At 36.8% G+C, this 17,500-nt stretch overlaps 1 protein-coding gene across 1 annotated transcript in view; it reads right to left on the bottom strand.

Moving 5' to 3' along the window:
- The window catches only part of Erp44 (endoplasmic reticulum protein 44), a 95,102-nt gene that overhangs the window by 27,214 nt on the left and 50,388 nt on the right, over positions 1-17,500 (bottom strand). The window contains exons 5-7 of the mRNA XM_027403121.2: positions 8,416-8,600; positions 7,161-7,276; positions 856-913 (exon numbers count right to left, since the gene is read on the bottom strand). Of these exons, the coding sequence (XP_027258922.1) occupies positions 856-913; positions 7,161-7,276; positions 8,416-8,600 (359 nt within the window). The remainder of the gene's footprint in view (positions 1-855; positions 914-7,160; positions 7,277-8,415; positions 8,601-17,500) is intronic.

Genomic DNA, 17,500 nt, shown 5'->3' with positions numbered 1-17,500 from the left:
AAGAGTGTAGTCCCTGTTAAGTCAATCACTCTTTAGTGGAAGGTGACACACCTAAGCATATTTAAGTACTACAAGTTGGTCTTGATGGACTAAAAAAAAGGACACAAAATTGGATGGGTAGGAGGGGGGTAGATCTGGGAGAGTTAGTGGGGGGGGGAGTGAATATAACATATTGTATGAAATTCTCCTAAAAGTTTACACCATCCTTCCCTCCTTCCCTTCTTCCCTCTCCCCTCCCCCACCCCGAAAAAAAAAAAGAAAAAGAAAAGGGAAAAACAAACTGGCCAAGTTTAAAACAATCTAAGTGCTTTTATTAATGAAAGCAAATTTATTTCCAGCAGGTCTAGAGGTTGGCAGGTGTAATGCAAATGAGTGACAGACACGCATTGTTCAGTGTCTTTAACATTTGGCTCCCAGACTGAATGCAAGAGAGAGAGGAAGAAGTGGAACCAGGGGACTCCAATGTCACTGCAGGCTTGTGACTTCAGGCTTCTGTGGCCTAATCTTCACTCAGAAACATGGATTATTAGACCACAATACTTTTCAAAATTACATCAATTAGTCATGGAAGCATAAGCCTTTAATCCCTACTACTCTGGAGGTTGAGACAGGAGGATCTCAAGTTCAAGGCAAGCTCAGGCCCCTTAGTGAGACCCTGTCTCAAAAATAGAAAAGGCCAGGATGAAGAAATGTCTGAGCACTTGCCTGACATACACAAGCCTTGGGCTCAACCCCCAGTACTTAAAAAATTAAAAATCAATCTATGATTCTACTAGCATTTAAAACAAAGCTATTGCTTATACTATACATGTATTAATTATGGTATCTTAAGCACACTGTGAAATAGCAACTCACCCCTGGTGGTTTGTAGATTAAATTGTCTCCACTGTACCTTTCTGGTTTTGAAACATCTCTGATACAAGAAAAAAATAATGTTTTAAGAAAAACAGTTGAAACAATGTACTTTAATAAAACAACTCATTAATCATTGCAATGTATGAATTATAAAAACATGAAATATATATTTGCTCATTACCTATCCCATTCACTAGACTATGCAATACCAAGACAAGCAAACTAATATGAGCCAGACTTTTTATAATATCATTACAGTCACTGCTTTGGCAATCAACATGACAGCCATTCTGACTCTAGACTGATTGCCACCTATAGATTAAGGACATTAATTTGTTCACAGAGATTAATAAAAAATACATTAATTTTCTATTTCTTACTTTTAAATTTGACAATTCTAAAATATAATGGATAGAACTAACCTATATCATATAAACACAGTTTTAGAAAACAGTATGTCTGTGTACTTAGACATTGTCATTTTCTGGGCCTACTACAGTATCTGACATACAAATATTTGGTATTGTATAACAATTATTTACCTAGTACAATGAATTTTTGGTGAGAGAATCCTACAGAAAAGGCTTAGAGAAAAGATCAGCCTTCTCTTCCCCTACATAATTTGTGGACTAAACAAACAGCAAAACATCTTCAGTTTCTGACGACATAGTCCAGAAAAAGTAGTAAAGGTGTTAACCTAGACTATTGACAGGAGAATACAGGGAAGGATCTCTAGTGAGGGCAGTGAGACCCAGGAGGTATGATGAGGAAAATAGGGCATTTAACTGGGAAGAGGGGAGGGGAGGGCAATACTGAGAAAGAGAGAAGAGTAACACTAAAGATGTCTGAAAAACCATAGGGGAACATTATTTTATGTTTACTTAAGAGTACATATACTTTTATATATACATATACATAAATATATTTGTGTGTATATATGTATGTGTAGTTCAAATGAAATTATACTACTACTTCGCATGATGCTCCTTCCAAGAGCCAGAACGATATCACTAAAACCCCAGTGTCAGGCCTGGAGAACCTTCCTTTCAGTTGTTGGCAGGGGTAGTTGAAGAGACTCCCTAAATAATATAGGCTATTGGCACTGCTCTTGGTTGCCCTTTAGAACTTGGAGGGAAGACCACTTTGCTGAAGACACTAAAACTTTGGACACAGGACTTGGAGGAATCAACCTGGAACAGACCTGAAAGCCTCCTCCCTGAGGACTTGCTCTCATAATATCCGAAGGTGCTATGCAACAGCCAAAGGAGAACACAACAGTCCATCTCAGCTATAAAGCCTACAAACCAGGCAATGATGAGCATGGCAAGATACCCCCAACGGTGTATTGGGGTAAACAAAAGCTGTATGACTGGAGTTAAGGTCTGTTCAAAAGGAAGAAATCCATGCTTGCACAGAAAACCTAACCATCTATCCACATCTGGAGAGGTCATGGAACCTAGAGGAGAGCCTACTACTTCTATTTTCCTAGACTAACCTAACTTCTAAATGCATTCTAAGTACTTATACCCACAGATACATGTAGCTCACCACTTATCAAAGATGCTTTCTGTCAGAAGAATGAGACCATTACAGAAATCAACTGTTTAAACAGGGAACAACTGGCCATGAGGTACCAAAACCAGTTGATACATCTCCAATATAACCCACACAATTAAGGCTCAGGGAACACAGAAAAAGAGGGGACAGAAAGACTGCAAGAGCCAGAGAACTTGGATGTCTGCTGGGGGCTTGTGTCTTCTATATATGACAAGGAAGGTATACCCATGAAATCTCAATATAGCTGCATAAACAAGACCTGCATAATGATAATAACAGTTGACATTCCAACACGGATGGGGGAAATTTCACAAGGCCCCACCCCTAGAAGAAGGACTAAAGGCAATTAATGGCTGCTGAGAGGTGAAAACTCGGTCTTCTCTAGGGATGAGCCTACTGACAGGTTACCAATCCCTAGTGGTCAGTGCTAAACAAATACACACACTAAATGGACTCAGCAGGATGAGTGTGTGTGTGTGTGTATGTGTGTGTGTGTGCATTTATATATATGAAACAATAATTAAAGAAGAGGGAGTAGAGGAACAACAGGAGTTGGAGGGAGAAGGTGGGGTAGAAATGTAAATACACTAGTCAAATCTGATATTGTAAAAAAAATGAAATTAATGAGGGGTCAATGAAGAAATCATGATATCCCTGAAACTAAATGAAATGAAAGCACAATATAATAAAATTTCTGACATATATTAAAACAGTTCTAAGAGGAAAGTTTACAACCCCAAGCACCTACATTAAAAAATCAGAGGGCACAAATAAATGACTTAAAGATGCAAAGAAGAACAAACCAAACCTATACCCAGCAGACAGCAAGGAATAATAAAAATCAAAGAAATAGAAACAAACAAAAGTACAAAGAATCAATTACTCTAATAGCTGCTTCTCTGAGGTGATAAGCAAGACCTACAGACTTGTGGCCCACTTATTAAAAAGAAAGAAAGCAAATACCCACATTATCAGAATCAGAAATAAGCAGGGAACATTACAACAGACACCAAAGAAATACATAATAAGGGAATGCTTTAAAACAAAACAAAACAAAACAAAAAAAAACCTTCATTAAGTTGGAAAATATGAAAGAAATAAATAGATGAATTTCTTGATTCATACAAAATATTTAAGTTAAATCAAGAAGTGACCAACAACCTAAACAGACCCACAACAAAGGTGTTAATTGGAACTGTAATAAAAACACTTTTCAGCTATAAAAGTCCAGATCCAGATGGATTCACAGACATCGATCAGATTTCCAAGAATTACAACCAAGCTTTCCTAAAACTCTTCATGGAATAGAAACAGGAGAACTCCAAAACTTGTTCTTTGAGACCAGTATAAATCTAATACCCAAACCAGGAAAAGTTACAAGAAACAAAACAACTACAGACTGTTATCCCTGATGAACAAGAGATGTAAAATCCTCAATACATACCAGCAAACTGAAAACAAACACCTATCAAGAAGCTTACCCACCACAATCAAGGTGACTTACCCTGGAAGTGCAGAGTTGGTTCAACATCTGCAAATCATTAAGTATAATAAACCATATAAATGGACTTAAAAGACAAAAAAAAAATCTTTGATAGATACAACATGTTTCCTTGATAGAAGTCCTAGAAAGAATAGGGCTGGAGGGAACATATCTCAACATAATAAAAGCTATATATGACAAACCTACAGCCAAATTTATCCTAAATGAAGAAAAACTAAGTTTTACTCCATTAGAATTAGGAGTAAGACAGATCTGCCCACTATCACGACTACTCCTTTACAACATAGTGCTGTAAACACTAATTGGAGCAATTAGACTAGAAAAAGGAAATTAAAGGTATACTAACAAGAAAAGGAGGAGTCAAATATCTCTATTTACAGATGATATAATATTATACATAAGAGATCCCCAAAATTCCACCAAAAAACTTCTAGAAATAATCAACAATTTCAGAAAAGTAGCAGGTTTCACAATCAGTAGATTTTTCTACACACCACAACAAACATTGAGAAAGAGCTCATAGGCATACTTCCAATTTATAGCAACATCAAAAGTAATAAAATATAAGGAGGCAAAAGACTTCTTCTACAATGAAAGCTCCAATTTCTGAAGAAAGAGATTGAGAATTCTGTTCTACTGATCTCGTTCATGGATTGGTAGAATTAATATTGTGAAAATGACCATCCTACCAAAAGCAATTTAAAAATTCAATGCAGCTCCAATCAAAATATACACAACATTCTTCACAGAAAAAGAAAAAAAAAAACTTAAATTCATATGGAACCAGAAAAGACTCTGGATAGCCAAAACAATCCTGAGCAAAAAGAATCCTGGAGGGATTGCTATTACAGATCTGAAGATATATTACAGTTATAAAAAGAATAAAAGAACAGCATGGTATTGGCACAAAACAGACATGAAATCAATGGAAAAAAATAGAAGACCTAAACATTTACAACCATCTGATATTTGACAAAGAGGCAAAGATATACATATATTGGAGAAAAATTACATCTTCAACAAATGATTCTGGGAAAACTAGATGTCCACATTCAGAAGAATTAAATTATACCCATACCTTCAACTCTGCACAAAAATTAGATCCAAATGTATTTAAAATCTGAAACACTAAAACTGCTAGAAGAAGACACAGGCACTACTCTACAAGATAAGGATTTTTTAAGGTTTATTTATTTATTTATTTATTTGTTTGTTTTATCTATATGAGTGTTCTATCTGTATGTACAACTTTATGCCAGCGGTGGTCATCAGATCCCACTACAGATGGTTGTGAGCCTCCATGTGTTTGCTGGGAATTAAACTCAGGACTTCTGGAAGAGAAGCCAGTGCTCTTAACCACTGAGCCATCTCTCCAGCACAAGAAAAGGGCTTTCTGAACAGAACTCCATTAGTCAAGAATTTAAGGCTAAAGTGATAACTGGATGACAACCTTGTAAACTGAAACGGCTTCTGTATAGCTAAGGAAACAATCAATTGAGTGTAAAAGGAACCCACAGAAAGAGAATCTTTGCCAGTTACACATCTCAAAGAAAATTAATAACCAACTATGCAAAAAACAAAAAGTCAAGGAAGCAAATGGCCCAATTTAAAGTATGGGTTTAAATAGAGAGTTCTCAATAGATGGAATAAAAATAGCTAAGAAACACCTCAAAAAGTGTTCAACCTTAGTAATTTGGGATATGTAAATTAAAACAACTCTTTTGAGTTTTCATTTCATCCCTCTCAGAATGGCTAAGATCAACAAAACAATTGACAACAAATGATGGCATGGTTGTGGAAAAAGGGGAACCCTCATTCACTGTTGGTGGGGATGCAAAGTAGTGCAGCCTCTCTGGAAACTCTAAAAATCTAAAACTACCTCTGGGCACAAGAGCAAAAAGTGCAAAGGCTCAGAGGCAGAAGATAGCTGAGAGTATCTGGGGTGGGCCATGTGACCAAACAGCAGTGATGGGAAAGCCCAGGCTGGAAATGTCCCCTGCCCAGGCTGTACAATGATCTTCAGAAACACTGATAATGTTCACATTAAAGCCCACAAAAGCATGAAAGCAGTACCAGAAGCAGAAGTCATCAGCTGGAGAAGGCATCAGAGAAGCTACTGCAACCAGAATAACACAACTGTTAAGAGCCCCAAATAAAAGAAGTCACACTGCACTGCCAAAGGTAGTCGAGGTTACCTCCAAGAAAAGAGGGTTAAGGACAGACTGAACCTCGAATAATTACAGTCAGAGATAAAAAAAAAAAAAGAAAGAAAAAAAAAAGGAGAGAAAGGAACTGTGAGGAACAAACCAGAGGGATTCAATGTCAAGTGTAGACAAGACAAAAAAGAAGGGAGGTGATTCTCAGCCTTCAGAGAATTTGTGGGGAATAAACTGAAGAAAACCCACAGGGTTAGCTAATCAAGGAGTCATTTTGTGACTATTTGGAAACAAGGTTCATTAGAAGGCTGGAGGTGAAAGCCAGATTCCAAGGAGCTAAGGGTTTTTATTTGAAAGACTTTGAGAAAGCCAAGGTAACCAAGCATAAACTAATCTTTAAAAAAGTAAAAATGAAAAGAAAGAGTTGGCATTATAGCTCAAGAGATGAAAGTGGTGAGTCAGAAGAGAGGGACATGTTTTGGGTAAAAAAATAGTTTCTGTAAGGGGTCAGGGTGAACCCATGAGAAAGCAGGGGAACTGACAGATCAAAGCCCCAGGGAGAGGAACAAGGGCAGCTTCCATGGGTGAAGAGACCAGTCTTAGAAAGGAGAACTGTAGGGTGGGGCACATGCATAGTATGTATATGGCCCTGGCTCTGATCCCCAGCAGAGGGAAGTGGGGGTGGGGTGGGATAGAGGGTGCTATTTTCAGACAAGAAAGAAATAAAGGAAGGTGGTAAAGATATGGGGAAAAAGGAAGATAACAAAACTTATGAATCTTAACTAGGAAGAGAACATCCTCAGCCAGGTGAGCAGTCATGGGTTAGCAGCTTATCTGGCATAAGCGTCAGTGAATTGAAATCAGGGCATGAAATAGCTCATTGTTAACTAGGCCACTCTTATGTTTTTACCTATATTCTGAAACATAATATGACATAAACACTTTAAGGCCCTTAGAGGATTGACCATACGTGTAACTAGTTGTTGATTTCATAAGGATTGAGGTCATCTTTAGAACATGACCAAATACAAGAACTGAATGTGATAGCCAAGCTCACCTCCTAGCAGGCTGCTGGTTAATATACTTACCCAAAAGCAGAAAGGAAGGCACAGTCATCATGCAAAATACTTGCTACTCTTTCAAAAACTCTGTAATTATCTGAATCCTTCTGCTCAAAGTATCCAATGATATGTCTCTTACTGCGCTGTAAAATAAAGTATCTAATTATTTTGTGACATATATAATTCTAAGAACATGCTATTTCATTTATTCTTTCTTCTGGAACTCAGATCTGGTTGTAGTTCAGTTATCTGCAACTGAAGAATGACCATGAATTCAGTGATAGCATTTAATGCCTAGTCCAAAAATATTAACAATTATGCTGGGTTGAAAACAGTATTTTGCTGCAATAAAATGTAACTATATTAAAATTGCATCAATTCAGCTTCCTCCATGGGTCCCTCACATGCCTCCATATGGTACTGTATATACTTACTGCATAAGTCCCTGTCCACTCTCTGTACAGGACAGTTCTTAGGGCTGTTCTTGCATTAAGGTACTGCACATTGTTTTGTTGAAGACAAAAAAGGAGAATTTGCTGTTTGCTCTGAAATGGTAAGCTCCCCAAGCCTAGCCATCTCTTCCTGTATAAGCATCCATCATGGCCCTTTGCATGTTCTCACAGGACACAGGGCTGGGGACAGCAGTAACAAGATAGACTCATAGGCTCACAAGGCCTGCAATGATGTGAGCAAGAATGTCCTTCAGCTGTAGCTCAGGAATCATGTTCCTCTGACGACGACCATGAAATGGTAACTGGCTAATTTATTAATATGTCACTTGATAGTGACTGGAATAAAGAATAAACACTAGAGTTTTTGCTTTTGGTGTGTGTGTGTGTGTGTGTGTGTGTGTGTGTGTGTGTGTGTGTGTGTGTGTGTGTAATTACTTAATTTACGAAGAAAGAAGTTTGCTAAGTTTATCGAGAGGGGCTATTTTAAAGGAAGCATTTTAAATCCTAATAGAGCTGAATAGTGATAAAGGCAGATACTCTGCAGGTGCCAACCACAGTAAATAGGAAAACTTTGGTGTGTATAATTCAGGTTTCTCTTTGTACTACATTAATACAATTAGTACAGCTTTACTGTATGTTACACATTTATCTGGAAATCAGCAAATATTAGCATTTCCCTTGAGAATTAATCTCAGGCAAATTCTTTCCAGTATGCATTGTCAAATATACTGCAGTAAACTGTAAGAGAACATGAAGAATCTGTATTCATATTTTTTGTTTGTGTGAATTACACGGGCAATGCACATTTCATCCACCATAAGTTAACTTACATCAAGAGTGGTGACTTCATCTATACTTTGAATCTCTTGAACTGGGTTACTTTTCTGTTGCCTGATGTAGTCTGCGAGCGCTTTCACTGATCGCTGGCCCCTGTATTCTCTCTTCATCATCATTCCATTGCGAAATAATTTGAGGGTTGGGTATTTGCTTATCCTGTACCTCTGGGCTATATCAGCTAAAAGAATTCATGAAAGGAAGTTAGCTAACACTCAGTCAGGGTGAGCATATTAGTCCAATAGACAGAAACATTACAATTACATAGTGACATCTTTCTTAGTGAAAGAGAAAGAAAATACTCAGCCACGACTTTTTATACTGATTATCAGACCAGGCTCTGGACTCACTGACTGGGCCTAAATTCTGAATCTACTGCTTATGGTCTGTCTGTGAGAACCTTGAAAGTGCATAAACTGTGATGCCCTCACAGTAAGGTAATTCCTATTACAATAAGGTTGTTATATGAATCAAATAAGACAATGCAAATACATAGCATAGTAAGTATGACAGATGGATATCTGAATAAAAACTAGCAATAATAATCATGCTAGGAGGAGGGCAATAAACAGGAAGTAAATTATATTATACATCCCAAGGGCTTTGTGGTGCTCAGAAAGAGGCAGAAGTACTTACAATATTTGCTAAGTTAAGGCTGCATTGTTTTCTCTCTAGGACAAGCATTTAGAAAATACTAAAGGAATATGAGGTTAAGGTAGGAGTATGGGTTCTCAAAAGAGGCAGTGGATAAAAGCCTATATGCAATTTAGATCACATACTACTAGAGTAAAATCCATGGACAATTTATAAGAAGGAAATCACAATTCATTACCAAAGTTTTTTAAATCTGAATTATTAACACAATGTATACATTTAACAAAGCCAACAATCTGTCTGGTTTAGGAGCTGATCCCTTCAGAGCAGAACCAGAAAGTACATTAGCTACAGGCTCTTCTTTAGTGGCAAACTACAATTAGAGGGTATGTTTTTGAGCCCCACTGAGCAAGAAATGAATGAGATTACACTAGAGGGAGAATGGTATTACAAGTACAAGTTTTAAAGACACAGGGGCACTTGTAATAAGGCAAAGACCACAAAATGTGGCTTAGTCACAAGAAAAGTGACCTTCCCATTAAAAACATTCCTCTCCAGCACATTACACATAATATACGACAAATGAACTTTTGCAGTGATATATAAATGCAATGAGTTTTTAATTTAAAATGTTTTTAGAACTGTATCAAACAGTTCCTCTGACCAATGACCAATGAAGCAATGCTGTTGTCCAGAGAATTGAAAACATCTTTTTTAAAGTTACAATTTTCCCATGTACTTTCAGAGCTGTTACATAAAGGAATGAAAAGTAACTCTGTATATTTCTAAAGTTAGATACTCAGGACACACTGTAAAGTGAAAAAAAGCAGCCGGATGTGAAAGCATAAAAAATGTGGGGGAGAAATATAAATGCATACATGTGTTCAAACACACACATGTTTAAGCTTATACATTTGTCCATCTTTTACCTCCAAAGGAGAAAAAAAGAAAAGAAAAGCCATCACCACTGGGAGAAAATGAGAGACACTTGGAAGACATTTAGATTTCATTTTTACAATTTGGTTTTACAGCTCTGATTTTGAAACCATGCAAATATTTAACATGACTATAAAATGTATAGAACAATACTAGTATTGTTGCTTTGAAATTTAACAGGTTTTTGGTAGATAAAGTATTTGATATCAGTAAGGTAACTAGGAATCAAGAGTTTCAGCATAAGGGGGCAAAATACAAAACTGACAAACACTCATGCTATTGGCCTGGGCAACATTTTTTTTTTTAGATAAATCTCCAAAAGTAAAGGCAACAAGAGCAAAACTAGACAAATGGGACTATCTCAAACTAAAAGGCTTTCACACAGCAAAGGAAATAGTCTTTAAGTACAGAGACAATCTATTGACTGGCAAATATACGTAAAGTAACACTGAACAGAGCCAACACTTGAAATTTATACAGAATTCAAACAAGTATACTGCAAAATACAAATAATTCAATTTTAAAATGGGCAAAAGAACTGAATAGATAGTTCACAAAAGTATATTTGAAGGTATACAGAGAAAAAAGTCAACATCATCAACCATCAGGTATCTCAAAACCACAAGAAGAGGCTGAGAAACAGCACTGTGGCAGAGCACCTGTCTAGTCTAGCATGGCCCCAGCAGCACACACAAGAAACTGCACAGACATCACCACTCCAATCAGACTGACTTAATAAAAAGACAAGAGACAGTAAGTGTTGGTGAGGAGCTGGAAAAGGGGAACTTCTGCATTACTTTTGGTGAGAATTAAACAGCTAAAAGAATCACTATGGACAACAGTGTGGAAAGTCCTCAGAAAATTCAAAAGAGAACATGACATGAAGGACCTGTCAGTACTGATGCTGGGGTATATATCCAAAGGTACAGTCAGAATGTTGTTGAAAGATCATACTCCTATGTTTGCAAAAGTCATAACATTCAAGATAGAGAACCACCTAAATGCCTATGCCAGTCATTGATGAATGAAAAAGTGTGTGTGTGTGTGTGTGTGTGTGTGTGTGTAAAACAGATTGCAATGCAACTATAAAAATAAGGACATCTTGTCATTTATTGCAACATGAATAAACCTGTAAAGTTTACGTGGCATAAACCAAGCACAAAATTGCATGATCTCAACCATATGTGGAATCTTTAAAAAAAAAACAAGGCTGAGACCAGGGAAACTAAGAGGACAGGGGAAACTAAAAAATGATCCTCAGAGAATACAAAATTACACTTATGAGGAATAAATCTGAAGATTTTTGTACATCAAGATAACAACAGTTAACAATGATGTGCTAAAATTTGAAAATAGCTTTCACCATAAAAATTACAACTATGAGAGGCTGTGAATTTGTGACCTTTAATTATTTGGGTATATATATACTTCAAAACACATTATATACAATAAAACATTGCTATTTATTAATTTTTAAGAATAAATAAAACTGAGGTGATACAGTAACGACTGAATTGGAAGTAACACAATGCTACAAAGAGGACCTTGCATATGCAGGGTGAGCACTCTAGAGCTGAGCAACATCCCTAGTTTAGCAGGAACTTTTAATTAATACGTTGTTCTCTTTCAACAATGTTTTTAGAGATCTCTAATTCTGTTGGCTATTATCAACGACTTATTTAATGACTATAAGTATAAAGACAAATGAAATGGGAAAGTTTCCATGAAAATACAACTTACCAAAACCAAACATATAAATGGTCCTAAAATTATTAAAGAAGTTGAAATTGTAACTAAGCCCCTGCAACACACACATAAAACTTCATTCCTCATTATCCAAATACAAGAAAAGGTCTAAGGAGTCAGAAATGTCATTTAATAAACTCTAGCAAATATAAAAAGATTAAACACTTTTCAATGTGTTTATGCTGTTTCCATGGTATTTTTGAGAAAATGGACAAGGGAATTAGGGGAAAAGGATATACTAACTTTACTCAAGAACAGATGCAAAACTATCAAACAAGCTGAAAAGCTTAATATAGCACTGTAGCCATGGAGAATATATTATAATCAAGCTGGATTTCGCTTAGTTCTTCAGGTTATATTAATATTTTAAAATCAGTTAAATTAATTTACAATGCTAAAAAACAAACAAACAAAAAACTTCATTGTCTCAAAAGGAGTAGAAAACCATTTGATAAAATTGAACACCCATTCACACTTTGGAAGTGAAGAGAATGACTTCCTTAACTAGATAGAGGATATTTAAATAAATACCAAATAACTTGAAACACTAAAAGATTTCCTGCTGATATCAGGAGAGAAATAAAGATGTCTGCTTAGAGATTTCAGTGTAATATCCTGGGAGGGACATATTTACACTTTAAAAAGTAGCCCACCAACCTATAATAGTAGGCGCTTCAAGTCCACAAAGGATAGTAAGTAGCAGAAACCTACTGGTTCACCATAATGACTAGTAAAAATTGGACTTTTAAAAAAGTAGATTTTAAAAGATATCAGAAACCACAAAAGCCACAATGACTAAATGAACTGAAATGTCCCCCAAAGGAAAGACTTTTTCTAGATGAGCCAAGATCACGGACACATTCTTCCCTAGAAGTTTCCTCTGGGAAATTATACCTGCAGTTGCAGTTTAGGATTGAGCATTACGCCTAATAAAGCAAGAGACAGAAGCCACAACGCCTTTAATAGACATGACACCTGCCCCAGCAAAGGAGCCTGGGAGGGCCCTGAGACACAAAGCCATACTCCCAAAGGAAATTTACTGAGTGCCAGGGCAACCCAGGAAATTGAGGAGGGGGTGTTGAGGGAAGCAGGCAGAAAGACAGAGGAAGCCTTCTCTAGCTTCAGGGTACTTAGGGGACAATGTTTACTCAAACAAAGCCTGTAACCCTTACTCAGATTCACATACTGCCAAGAGATTTGACAAGATTTTGGAGTTACACAGACAAGAAATCATGACTTTTTTGGTTTTGTTTTTAGACAGGGTGCTGTGGAATAACCCTTTTTGTAAACAGTGAAGATGTGTTGCTCTCATTAACAATAAGGAGCTGACGGCCAGTAACTAGGCAGGATTTTCAGGAAGACAGGACACTGGGAGGAGGGAGGAATCACAGGAGATCCAGAGAAAACAGGAGATGAACATGCCGTACTGAGATAAGGTACTGAGCCATGTGGTAGAATACAGATAAAAATATGGGTTAATTTAGGTTGCAAGAGTTAGTTAGTAACAAGCCTAAGCTATCGGCAGAACATTTATAATTAATAATAGGTCTCTGTGTGGTTATTTGGAAGTGGGCTGGTGAGACAGAGATGACCAGTGGTCCTATAAAAACCTCCATTTACAACAGGGTCTCACTAAGCAAACCAGGCTGCCTTCAAAACTTCTATGTAGCCCAGGTTAGTCTTGAATCTGCTCACATGCCCCATTATGCTGGGCAAGACAAATGAGTTTTTACAACAAATTAGAAGAAAGATACTTTGTAACATATACAAGAAACAAATGATAATACACATAAAATAAAATACATTTTAAAAGAACCATCAAAAATAATTGAACTAGCTGGGCAGCTGGTGCATGCTTTTAATCCCAGTACCTGGGAGGCAGAGGTAGGTGGATCTCTGTGAGTTTTAGAGTTCTTGTTCTACAGAGTAAGTTCCAGAACAGCCAAGGCTACACAGAGAAGCCTTGCCTTAAGAAACCAAAAATAAATAACTTTTTGAGAAGTGAACTAAAGTATTGTTCAATTTATGAAACAAAGATGGTCAATAAACATAAAGCTTGCTAAGCTGTAATCAGGAAGTTATTGATCAAGCTACCAAATAAAATTTGTCCACCATATTGGCCAAAATTTAAACTCAAAATATCAAGCCCCACACACATCCTATTATGTACAACTAAGCATATATGCAATGTTAAGGTTAAATTAGGTGAGTATCTAAGCTTCCAGCAAGGTGTTAACATACCGTTTTAATCCCTGCAAAGGATTTTGCAGAAAGGACATGTGACAGGTCTAAAACAAAATGACTAATCTAATAAAAAGCATTTATTTTTTTCATTGCAATCTAAGAATCAGTTTTAAAATGGACAGTCAAAGACACTACTAGAGACAATATGCTTTCAACTTTTAAAAACATAATTTTAATTAATTCTTTAAGAATTTCATACATTGTATTTTGATCATTTTCATCTCCCTCCACTAACTACTCCTAGGTTCTTCCCACTCCCTACAACCAAACTTCATGTGCAGATATGATCTCTCTTGCTTTCTCTTTTTAACTTTCCAAATTTGATAAATCAATGAATAGAATGAAAACTTAATATACTAAAAATATCTGTACACAACAGATTATAGGGAGATCAAAGAGATTCTAGAGGGTCTGAAGTTCTATTAACAGAATTTAAATGCTAGCTATCCTGTTTGTGATAACTGGCCAGTGAGCTATGCAGCTGGCCTCTCCAAACACTCACCTAGCAATAAGAGGCCACTGTAAGAAATACTGAAGCATTGGCACAGCTTCCAAGAGCCTGTTTCCATATTCACACTATAACTGTTGGGCTGCCTTAAAAATCTGGCTATAAAGACAAAAACTGACTAATATCTGGAGACTATCAGGAGATTAGTCAATGACATCATGACAACAGGTATGTTACACAATGAGGTAACTTTTAATTGTTAAGAAGCAAAACCTTTAAAATTACATTGATCAATAATTTTAGATATAAAGGTGACTTTTTATAAGCTTTGGCCAAAAGTGATTTTAAGATAATTACAGCATGGCATTTTGACAGTGTAACAAAGAATGACTTAAGAGCTATAATAAATGGTTTTTAAAAATTAACCTGATAGATCAAATGTTAAAATGGATGCCAGAGGAATTAGAAATTTCAGGAGGTTAACAGCTTCCTGATTGGAAAATTAGCATGTACTTTGCTTCAGTGGTCACTTAGTGTTCCCTGATGACTCTTCCTACCTGCCACACAAACACCCAATAGGGTTCCAAATGGGGAAATTGTGTCATGCTCTTGTCTCATCCTATTATTATTATCCAGAGTCAGTCCAAGGAGGCAGATGGTTTCAATAGGAAGTTCTCACTGTTCAAAACCTAGGAGAAGGACTACTATTGCTTTTGTACCTCTTCCTATTCTCAAACCATAGTCTCCTAAAACATTATCCCCCAAGCCACACCATCAAAATAAAACCTTAAACAAAAAAAATTAGAAATGACCTTGACTGTTGAAGCTTACTTAGAGCCCAGGCTTCCCTGAATAATGCAGAAAGCCAGCAAGAATCAAAACTTATTTCTAGTCATTCCTCTGTGGCAGCTAAGAGCCATTAACAGTGTGGGTGGATTATAAGTGACTTGTTTCCTTTATAGTTGCTCATTTTCCAACTACTTTTACCCAGCAATAAAATTCTGTCCTATTCACATTTATATTTCTGTGTTCTTTATGCAGGATTTGTGTATAGCTCTAATAAAAACTTCTTAATTTCAAATAGGGACAGTTTAAGTAGCATTGGAAGACAGGTAAGAATAACACAGGTATATGGTAGCACACTGTCTAATTCAAGAACAAAGAACTTTCCAGGAAATGCTGATGAGAGGTTGGATGGTTCTGCACTGACCAATACACATGAGCTGCTATTCTTAATGCCATACAGACTCTAGCCACTGGAGGTCAGCAGAGAACCTGGTCCCACTGGGGGCATAGAAGACCTTCCAAATTCAAGGCAGCATTTCCAACACAATGATGAATTCTGTTTTTGCACTCCCAAATGAGGAGGCTCTAGGTGACATGTAATCATATTCCACAGTGGAAAAAAGGGGCATGTGTATGTGTGTGTGTGTGTGTGTGTGTGTGTGTGTATATATATATATATATATATATATATATATATATATATGTACACACATGCATGTATAAAGTGTGTATGAATGACAAAAAACTTTTGGAAAATAAGCTAAAGAAAACAGAATCACTTGCAATCCAGCCACCACTATTAGCCATTACTGGCCTCTATGAAAAACCACTATTGATATTTTAGTTTCTATCTTCGTGACTTGCATAAAACCTATTTAACTAGCAATGACATATTTCAATTGAGAACAAAGTAAATTCTTAGCTTGGTCAAGTAAGAAAGTGCTGACATAATACTTATAGATATGGTTTCAGCACTTGCAGAAACTTGTAGAAAGAGCTCAGTAAAAATTCCCTAATCAAGAACACTGGCAATACTCTCAATGTGTGGAAAGGTATAAAAGCAGACTCAGTTGACAAATGAGGCACAAGATATTGTGAATGAATTTTCCTTCTTATAAGACACACACTAATTTCTGCATGTGGAGATAAAATTATTCCTTATAATCAACGACGAGTTAGATTTGGAGAAATATAGAAGAAAATACTTCTATGTACTGTTGGGAGAACTGAAATAATCTAGTTAAAGTACTAGTGTACCTGTTAGACGACAGCATAGTAGGCATTCAATCATCTAGTTACCAATCCAATAACTTACAAGTGAACTACTAAAGCTGTTAGGACTCAGTGCTGGGAAAGAGCACTAAAGAGATAAGTTCCATACTCTTATAGGGATCACATTTTATTTCATTTACTGATTGACTGAGACAATGTCTCACTATATATCTTCAGCTGGCCGGGAATTCCTGACATAGACAAAACTGGCCTTCAATTCACAGAGATTCACCTGCCTTTGCCTCCCAAATGCTGAGGCTCAATGTAAATGCCACCACACCTGGCCTTATATTTTGTTGTCATTGTTATCACCATTAGTGATGTAACTACTTCAATACTGCATCTGTTTCCTTGGACCAAACTCTTAGAAGAGCCTTACCATCCCTAACACACAACATACACATCAAAAACATGTCCCAGTCTGGAGTCCCTTAGTGCAATATAAGAAGCTAAGATTCCTGCCACCCTGTCTAAGGGGTAAACAATAGCATATATCCTGATCAAAGACATAGTTTTTCCAAGTCCTCCAGACTGAGAAGTAAGAAAGTAACTGCCTGACATCATGCTCTTCTGTCAGCTTGGGGACAGAAACAGCTGGGGATGAGCTTTTTATCTCTGTCTCCTCTTTAGCAGCCATGTCTCCTTTTTCTTCGCCTGTTCTCTTATAGTCTATCCATTCCCTACAATGAGTATAGCAAATGGAGAATTTTAGGAGCAAGAGGTGAAGTACAAGCTTTACATTGGGATTTCAATGAAATTTAAAGTTGATGAGCTTACTGATGAAAATCCAGCCTCATCTACTATACTTCTCAGCTGGATGATTAAGAGAACAGAGGGACAATGAACAAGGCTATGTGCAGTTCACACCTTGAAACAGAAATACTGACTGGGTGAAACTGGCTTCTTTCCTACTCTACTTCCCAAGTTCTCAATACTGGAGTGATCCTTTCACACAACATCCTTCCTAAGAAGGGCATATTCAGAAGTAAGGTAAAGGCAGAGCAGAGCTGCCTGAGATACCAGCAGGTGGGAGAGGAGACAGAAGGAAATACAGA

The sequence above is a fragment of the Cricetulus griseus genome, chromosome 2 (assembly GCF_003668045.3).
Source record: "Cricetulus griseus strain 17A/GY chromosome 2, alternate assembly CriGri-PICRH-1.0, whole genome shotgun sequence".
Classification (NCBI taxonomy): Eukaryota; Metazoa; Chordata; class Mammalia; order Rodentia; family Cricetidae; genus Cricetulus; species Cricetulus griseus.
Note: the sequence above shows the minus strand (reverse complement) of the source record. Positions and strands in the feature narration are given on the sequence as shown.